General features: G+C 40.2%; 1 protein-coding gene across 3 annotated transcripts in view; it reads right to left on the bottom strand.

The window, feature by feature from the left end:
* Window positions 1–8,797, bottom strand: part of LOC111232137 (protein ABHD17A) — a 12,618-nt gene extending 3,821 nt beyond the window's left edge. Inside the window, exons 1-5 of one of the 3 annotated variants that reach the window (XM_022759506.1) lie at window positions 8,524–8,797; window positions 8,048–8,415; window positions 6,920–7,290; window positions 5,207–5,401; window positions 4,634–4,813 (exon numbers count right to left, since the gene is read on the bottom strand). In XM_022759506.1, coding sequence (XP_022615227.1) covers window positions 4,634–4,813; window positions 5,207–5,401; window positions 6,920–7,284 — 740 coding nt within the window. In that variant the 5' untranslated portion in view covers window positions 7,285–7,290; window positions 8,048–8,415; window positions 8,524–8,797. Of the gene's footprint in view, window positions 1–4,633; window positions 4,814–5,206; window positions 5,402–6,919; window positions 7,291–8,047 lie in introns of all 3 variants that reach the window. The other 2 variants (XM_022759507.1, XM_022759505.1) reach the window with 2 other exon arrangements.
* Window positions 8,798–9,760: the final 963 nt, after the last annotated feature.

A 9,760-nucleotide genomic window follows, 5' to 3' on the forward strand; every position in this document is an offset into this window, starting at 1 on the left:
GTGTGTGCTGTGTGTGTGTGTGTGTGTGTGTATGTGTGTGTATATACATATATATATATATATATATATATATATATCTGCACCAAATCTTGAAATTATAATCAATTCACCCCATGGAACACGACATATTTCATGTAGTAGAAACAGAGAGGAAGATACAGACTGATACGCTGAGGAAGGCGGGATGCCAGCTGCCCACTCTGAATCTGAACAACAGGCAAACACTGGAGGCTTTATCAGCTCACTACACACACACTGAGGCATTCCCTGGTTTCCTACCACCTCTGCTCCTCACTCACTTGTACCATCTGGGACTAGACTCTGTGTTAAGGCTGGCGTTGCTGCTAGCTGACCTTCGTCAGACTCAGTCGCTAAAACTAAACTGACAACAAGAACAGCGCAGGGATAGAGCCTTGCTAATGATAGCATTACTCTGTATTGTATTGTCAAGCCAAGGGAAGTGTTTTGTGGCCAAGGTTTAAAAATAAAAAGTTAAAACAGTTACAACACCCATTTTACAACTACACACAAATGTTTGGCCTTGTTTGCTGTCTTTAACATACATTCTGTGCATAGGCATTAACAGTGTATGTAGTAGACGTTTATACAAATTTTATATATGTGACTAATTCACTTTCATTCAGGTTAAAATGATGGACAGCACTGAGCGGCCCATTGACAATTCCCTTCCAATCTCAAAATTAAATTTTACCTTTGCTAAAATTACTCTATTACTCTACAACATCCCATTCTAATCAACACTTTAGTGTCAAATTATTTTTTGCTTTTCGTGCTTCTGAGCTATAAACATGTTTCCCTGACTGCATCCCCCTGGAAAGAGCAATTGTGGCTGGATGTTTTAGGCTGTTGTGGTACATGCCTTTCACATGTTGAATGGACTATAGAAGATAAATAATACAGTAGTTGTCAACATGAAACGGCCTCTACTTCTATTTAGTAAAAACCAACAACACTGTTATTCTCAAATCGGCCAGATTTATTCCCTGTGGCAGTAGGGGGTGTAACGATTCTGAACCAAGTCTGAAACTGTGATACAAACATTCACGATCTCTGTGTAACTCAACAAAATATTATTCTATGCTAAGTTAGGGCAAGCTCTATATTTCTTAAACATTACACAGTAGACCAGTTTTATAGTCCCCCAAATACGTGTGTCACATGACTGTTGCCCAATCGACTGATTCCAAGTTGATCAATGATCGCCTGGGGTAATAGTCAGCATTATGGGAACATTTTGGTCACCTGTTAAGGGTCTACACACAGTTGTATACATTTCCAGTTGTAGGATTTCTTTTATAAAAAAATAAAAATCTTTTGCAAAACAGTAATTATACTCTGCACTAAAACACAAATTCAAATGAGACTTACTTGGGGAAAGCTCAAAGCAGTAGGTCTTCTTTGTGTCAGGAAAGGCCACTCTCATTCCAGAAGTTAGAGGTGAGTGAAGAACAACGGCAGCACACTCATACCGTGATGCAGAGTCTACAGTGGGAACTGTACCAATGCTCTGTCCATACAGGATGATATTCTCTGGGCTAATGCCCATACCTGGTTACAACCAAAGAGACAGAAAAACCTCATAATATGTGTACTCTTACTCAGTACTCTCTGGTGTTATGTTTTCCCAGGGTTACAGCCACATTAAGGCAGGTCCGTTTTCACTAATGAGACACCACAGTGACACCACAGTGTCCTTAACAGACATCATTCACCCCTTCTTCACATCTTCATCTTTACTTGACCCTCACCTGCCTCGATTACTTTCACCCTTCTTTTCTTAGGACATATAATCAATCCACATTGGAATTCATCCATATTTTTAATATGGCTTGATTTATGCCTAATCTAAACAGTGTGTCTTTTCTTGGCAGAGCAAGACACAGTATAATAAATCATGCCCTGAAGGACACACATGGACAATTATATGATAACATACGTGTGCGCAGGGCGTGCCAGGCAGCATCTATGTCTGCATAGAGGTCTTCTCAGAGGGCTTGCCAGTGCTCGACACCGTAGCCTGAGTAGTCGTAGGAAAAGATGTTGCAGTTGATGCGAGTGCCGAGGCCGATGTAGAAGCTGCTCATCTGGCCCAGGTCGACTGCGTTACCATGGGAGAAAAGCACTGTAAATCTGAGGGGATACACATACAGAGAACAACTTAGAAGATGGTCAAACGAATATTTTAGACACATATTCAAAGATTTGTATCTCCAGCAGTATGTCAGCTGATACTAGGAAACAAGCATACATAAAGTCTATAGACAATTAGTGAAATGTGATTTGGTATGAGTGTCGCCGATGGGTTACATGAAGAAATGTGCGGGGCGTGGTGAAGGCTTGAGTGTGCGCCAGGAGCGAGTGGGCAGGTGCGAGTGGTTGGGTGATATTGCGAAGCGGGGTAAAGTAGTCGCAAGCTGTATCCTGTGTGAGTAGTGTTGGGTTGAAGGACGGAGTACTGCGTTTCGTGATGGGTATGCAGAAGAAGGGGATGAACTGAGAGAGGAGCGACCACTAGCGTAAATGAGAGAGGCGAGAGGAGTGGGACAATGCAGAAATGTGTTCATAAGTGGTAGCGTAGCGTGGAGACGTGGGGATGGAGAAGCCAGGAGATGGAGAGGCGACGGGATGGAAGGATAAAAAGTTAACAGTGAAAACAAACGACGAGAAGACAAGGCAAACCATTGATAAGAATAGTAAGTCCGATCTGGGTATCACATTGCTGCCAACCGCAAGATCTGGAGCCTCCGGGGTAACTACGCGTGACAAGTCATCCGTCAAACAAGGCTGTTGTTAAGATAAAACCATAGAGAAGTGGGCACTGAAGACTGCGCAGCAACGAAACACAATCACTTTGACTTACAAGCATGCGATGTTGGAGGATTAGAATCTATACCACCAATGGACTTCATGACTCAAAATGACTACTTAGCTTCTAGAAGACAAATATTGAGAAAACAACCTGAAAGCAGAGCAGAGAAAGATGGACCTAGTAACCATGCGGATTCTAGCCCTTGACCTATATTATTCAATGAATAGCAGTATCTCTATACGTGAGTTGAAAGTTTATAATAAGAATGTCCGGCGTGGAGTCCAATGACTGATTAATAATGGTTTTATTACCTGAGTGAGATTTAGGTTAGGTAAGAGCTGACCTGACCATCTCTCCAGCGCAGATTTGACATACATATATATATATATATATATATATATATATATGTGTGTGTGTGTGTGTGTGTGTGTGTGTGTATGTGTGTGTATACATATATATATATATATATATATATATATATCTGCACCAAATCTTGAAATTATAATCAATTCACCCCATGGAACACCGACATATTTCATGTAGAAACAGGAGAGGAAGATACAGACTGATACGCTGAGGAAGGCGGGATGCCAGCTGCCCACTCTGAATCTGAACAACAGGCAAACACTGGAGGCTTTATCAGCTCACTACACACACACTGAGGCATTCCCTGGTTTCCTACCACCTCTGCTCCTCACTCACTTGTACCATCTGGGACTAGACTCTGTGTTAAGGCTGGCGTTGGCTGCTACTGACCTTCGTCAGACTCAGTCGCTAAAACTAAACTGACAACAAGAACAGCAGGGATAGAGCCTTGCTAATGATAGCATTACTCTGTATTGTTATTGTCAAGCCAAGGGAAGTGTTTTGTGGCCAAGGTTTAAAAATAAAAAGTTAAAACAGTTACAACACCCATTTTACAACTACACACAAATGTGTGGCCTTGTTTGCTGTCTTTAACATACATTCTGTGCATAGGCATTAACAGTGTATGTAGTAGACGTTTATACAAATTTTATATTGATGTACTAATTCACTTTCATTCAGGTTAAAATGATGGACAGCACTAGGGCCCATTGACAATTCCCTTCCAATCTCAAATTAAATTTTACCTTTGCTAAAATTACTCTATTACTCTACAACATCCCATTCTAATCAACACTTTAGTGTCAAATTATTTTTGCTTTTCGTGCTTCTGAGCTATAAACATGTTTCCCTGACTGCATCCCCCTGGAAAGAGCAATTGTGGCTGGATGTTTTAGGCTGTTGTGGTACATGCCTTTCACATGTTTGAATGGACTATAGAAGATAAATAATACAGTAGTTGTCAACATGAACGGCCTCTACTTCTATTTAGTAAAAACCAACAACACTGTTATTCTCAAATCGGCCAGATTTATTCCCTGTGGCAGTAGGGGTGTAACGATTCTGAAACCAAGTCTGAAACTGTGATACAAACATTCACGATCTCTGTGTAACTCACAAAACTATTATTCTATGTTAAGTTAGGGCAAGCTCTATATTTCTTAAACATTACACAGTAGACCAGTTTTATAGTCCTCCAAATACGTGTGTCACATGACTGTTCCAATCCTGTCACATGACTGTTCCAATCCCAGGCATGATCAAGTGATCATGCCTGGGGTAATAGTCAGCATTATGGGAACATTTTGGTCACCTGTTAAGGTCTACACACAGTTGTATACATTTCCAGTTGTAGGATTTCTTTTATAAAAAAATAAAAATCTTTTGCAAAACAGTAATTATACTCTGCACTAAAACACAAATTCAAATGAGACTTACTTGGGGAAAGCGTCAAAGCAGTAGGTCTTCTTTGTGTCAGGAAAGGCCACTCTCATTCCAGAAGTTAGAGGTGAGTGAAGAACAACGGCAGCACACTCATACCGTGATGCCAGGTCTACAGTGGGAACTGTACCAATGCTCTGTCCATACAGGATGATATTCTCTGGGCTAATGCCATACCTGGTTACAACCAAAGAGACAGAAAAACCTCATAATATGTGTACTCTTACTCAGTACTCTCTGGTGTTATGTTTTCCCAGGGTTACAGCCACATTAAGGCAGGTCCGTTTTCACTAATGAGACACCACAGTGACACCACAGTGTCCTTAACAGACATCATTCACCCCTTCTTCACATCTTCATCTTTACTTGACCCTCACCTGCCTCGATTACTTTTTCACCCTTTCTTTTTCTTAGGACATATAATCAATCCACATTGGAATTCATCCATATTTTTAATATGGCTTGATTTATGCCTAATCTAAACAGTGTGTCTTTTCTTGGCAGAGCAAGACACAGTATAATAAATCATGCCTTGAAGGACACACATGGGACAATTATATGATAACATACCGTGTGCGCAGGGCGTGCCAGGCAGCATCTATGTCTGCATAGAGGTTCTTCTCAGAGGGCTTGCCAGTGCTGACACCGTAGCCTGAGTAGTCGTAGGAAAAGATGTTGCAGTTGATGCGAGTGCCGAGGCCGATGTAGAAGCTGCTCATCTGGCCCAGGTCGACTGCGTTACCATGGGAGAAAAGCACTGTAAATCTGAGGGGATACACATACAGAGAACAACTTAGAAGATGGTCAAACGAATATAGATTTAGACACATATTCAAAGATTTGTATCTCCAGCAAGTATGTCAGCTATACTAGGAAACATAGCATACATAAAGTCTATAGACAATTATAAATTATTTTATGATTCCCATTGTTACATGAGAAATGTCCTTACTTATTGCCAACATGCATGCATTTTATATTGCAGCTAAATATGCAAGCTGTATCCTTTATATTTGTTAAGACAGTACTGCTTTTTATGGGATCAAAAATGACTAGAAAACACCACTACTAAATGAAACAAATGACAATGAAAATTTTTCATAGTTCTACTGAACTTATGAAGCAGAATAGAGTCACATGAAGGATAAAAATTAACATTAAAACAAACACAAACAAGCAAACCATTATAAAATATAATCCATCTTATCACATTTCTCCAACCGCAAATCTGACCTGGTAACTACGCTTAAATCATCCATAAACAAGCTGTTGTTAAGATAAACATAGAAAGGTCACTAAGACTCCACAACAAACACATCTTTGACTTAAAGCACTGCATGTTGGAGGATTAGTTTACCACCATGGACTCATGTCAAATGACTCTTACTTCTAGACATTTTGTACAACCTGAGAAGCAGAGTATCCACTATAAACGCTGGGTATTCTAGCCCTTGCCTTTTATTCATGAATGCATGTTGAGCTCTCAGAGAAATCTGATAGGTTTTTAGGACTGTTTTGAGATCCTCCCTCAATGGTTTTGTTTTTGAACCCATATGACCCGTGGCTTTGCTCTTGGCCTTTACACTCAGAATGTAGCATAACAATGACTCTGCCATATCACGTCGAGTTTCGATTCATTTTTGTGTAACACTAGATAGACATTAATACAAGATACATGGTCTGTAACACAAGCCGGTCTATTTCTTTTTAATTGATTTGGTAAATTAATCAGCAGCTGCACAGTGCAGCAGGATGAGTGTCAAACTGACATTAAATACTTACACATCTCATAAAATACAGTTTAACTTAGGAAAAAAGATATGATCACCTCTCATAAAAAAAAAAAAAAATCTACCAATCACTGCCAATAATCTCAGTGACACACACCTACAAGAGAGAAAGCAAGACAGCTGAACATGTTTTGTCTCTGACTCAGTGAAAACTGATATCGTTATCATAAACCCGAATCCCCAAGCACAGGGTAGCACTTCCTACAAAACTACAAGATAAAAACGAATGGAAAAATGATCTTGAAAGCTGTTGAAAATGGATGGCAGTGAACTAAAACTCTTTGAGTCGGCTGAGTCAACAGGGAGACAAGTAAAGGAAGTAGACCTGAATGTGCATGGGAGAAGACTGACAAGAAAGGGCGTAGAAACAGAAAGTGTGATATGACTGATGAATGAGAAAGGTCAAGCCAGCCACGATCCATCGTACACAAACAATCAGTTAGAATTGACACTGACTGGAAACCTGACTGGTAAACCGATTCAAACTACCTACCTGGCATTAGGAACACAGCGAATGTACATACAGCCGACTCGGTTCCCCCGACTGGATCGAGTGAGGAACACCTCTGTCATGTCCAGTTCTCGCTGTGAATACTGAAACTCTGCCCGCTCCGTCAGGTGAAGCTTCCATCTCCCCTCCACAGCCCCGGCCCCTCCACTTCCAGCGACTGACGCACCGCTCCGCGCCCGTAGACTCGATGTCCCTGTTGTCCCCGTCGCAGCAGGGCCTGCATCTGGGTCGGGAAGAAAGGTGTACGTGGGCTCAGGGGGCAGGAAAGCGAGCTTGGCTGCGATGCGGCTGGGGCAGGGCGGGCAGCAGAACAGGCAGCAGAGCTCACTGAGCGAGAGGCCATTCATCCTTTACTGTGCAGGAGGAGGACAAGAGGGTCACTGTGCTGATGCATCCACAGCATCCCAGTGTTAACACAATGAGATACTTATTACAATGTAATGTACGAGGCTCTCAGTCCAAGTGTGAAAACAACGGTGATAAAAATGTTTCTACAACAGCAGCTTTGTAACATGTGAAGACTCTAAGCAAACAGATACTGGCTCTGATCTCTTTATGACTTTAATGATTTACCAGGTAATAACATTTAATATTTTCTGGTTACAAATATTATAAAAATCAAACAAGGCTACAAACAGCTATTATCTAGTTTTGATAAATCTCCAGAATATTTTCTTGATTAATCAATTAATTTGATTATAAATACATATGTCAGAAAACAGTGAAATGTGTGTCACAATTAAATTTGCCCAAAGTGATGTCTTCAAAATACTTTTTTGTTTGACAAACAGTCTAAGACCCAAAAATATATAGTTTACTATCACATAACACAAAGAAAAGCAGTAAATGATCATAACTGAGAGGCTGGAAACAATGAATGTTTGGCATTTTTGCTTGAAAAAATTACAATTTTCAAATATTGCTGATTATCTTTTTGTCGATCAACTAACTGATTTATTGTTTGAGCTCTAAAACTGAATAAGCATAATTATTGTAACTTGTGACTTAACTATAGTTAAGAGTTAATAATTAACAGAGAAGCCATATAATTATTAGATGACATCAGTCCAAACATACAATACATGTATATGACAACAACAGCAGGCCTACCTGTTGAACTGAAGAGCTTAGTCTAAGCAAAAATGAACTGTGCAGCAACAAAAATTAAAAAACGAACAAGACTTCCTCCACTTCAGACAAATTCAAACACAGGATACTGTTTAAGTGCCCTGTCAGCAGAAGCAGGAAAAAAGTAGTGGAGCCAACCTGACTGAGTGAAGTGTTACTATTTACAAAGTATCTGCTGTGTTTTCTGCGTGTTGACTGAAGTCCAGGTCACAGCCATTTTGTCCACTTGCTGAGATGTTCACGAGTGATTTTCAGACACGATGTCCTGGACAAGAAACCGATGATTGTTTCCTCAGTTTCGTTCTTGTGTTGACAGTGAGGAACAGGCGTTTCCAGTGCAGTCTTGACCTCTAAGTGACCAAAAAAAGCGAGCGTTTTCCAGTTACAATCAAACAAGCATAAAGCTGTTTCCCCCTGTGATGTATCGAGAATAACGGTGACTGTGTGTCATATTTTACCGGAGAGAGAAGTCTATCTGTCTGCGTGTACCAGCTAAACGCGACGTTGGCTTAAGCTAGCAAGAAGACATAAAACACGACTGCTCAGCTAAAACAGCGCTCATTCACGGACACCCGGCGTACAACACCGTTAAAACACGGTTCCCGGCGTCTGCATTCGTCTCCGTGAATCCTCTGGAGAAGGTGCTGGCGTCTCCCGTCACTCTATGTCATTTAAATTAATCCATATATGTGCGGTGTTTTCTTACTTCTCTGCTGTTTCACCGCATCAGGAAGCGACAGCTGACAGGATGTGACGTAAGGAGTTTCCATTGGACAATTAAGGGAAACTTGTTATCAGTCTGAGGGACAGTGAAGTAAAAGATGACATATTTGAACTTAATTGTTAATTTGCGCCTTCGACAAAAAAAAAACGTAAATGGTAAAGTGACCTTTGTGAATGACGTGCTTATGAATCACCACAATTACTTTTTTACTGGTGACTACAATGATTAATTACAGTCGGTTTGAACTTATCACATCTTCTTCATTTGTTTGTCTAAACAAAGAATAAGATGTATCATCATGGTTCTGATAAAATAATACTTGACGGGAATACATAGCCGGCCACTATTTCCTGAACAGACCTACCAGTCACAGGACCCCTGACCTCTCAAGCCCCTGGGCCAGTTTCTGTATGAAATAACTGTTAATATATCTTGTTTTGAAAGTCAAAGAGCTCAGTTAAAAGACACAAGACAGCCACAACTGGACATAAAAACACTACACAATAACTACAAATAGATGCAAATTCCACAAAGGGACACAAAACAACCAGAAGGCTAGACAAAATGGCCTTAATAATACCTAATCATAATCATAATAAACTTTATTTATATAGAACTTTTCTTAATAATGTTACAAAGTGATTTACAAAAGACATAAAACCAGACAAGACAAATAAGAACATCAACACAGAGGAAGTAAAAACAAAAAAAAATGAATGATAATAATCAGAGTGAAAGAAGCTAAAGACTTTGCATGTCTGAGTTCCATTAAGAGACACAAAACAACTAGCCTACAAAGAGATGAAACCAGCTAAAAAAGAAAAGTAAATTACCACAAAGACACACAAAATAACAACAATTGACACATTTCTAGTTGTGTCTTTCAGTAGGAGGGGCGGGACGCCTTTTACTTATCAGTGCCCAAAGGGCCCATTTTCTCATAATCTGTCCCTGCGTGACCCCTCCCATTC

The sequence above is a fragment of the Seriola dumerili genome, unplaced genomic scaffold, assembly GCF_002260705.1.
Source record: "Seriola dumerili isolate Sdu_G_001 unplaced genomic scaffold, Sdu_1.0 BDQW01000322.1, whole genome shotgun sequence".
Taxonomy (NCBI): Eukaryota; Metazoa; Chordata; class Actinopteri; order Carangiformes; family Carangidae; genus Seriola; species Seriola dumerili.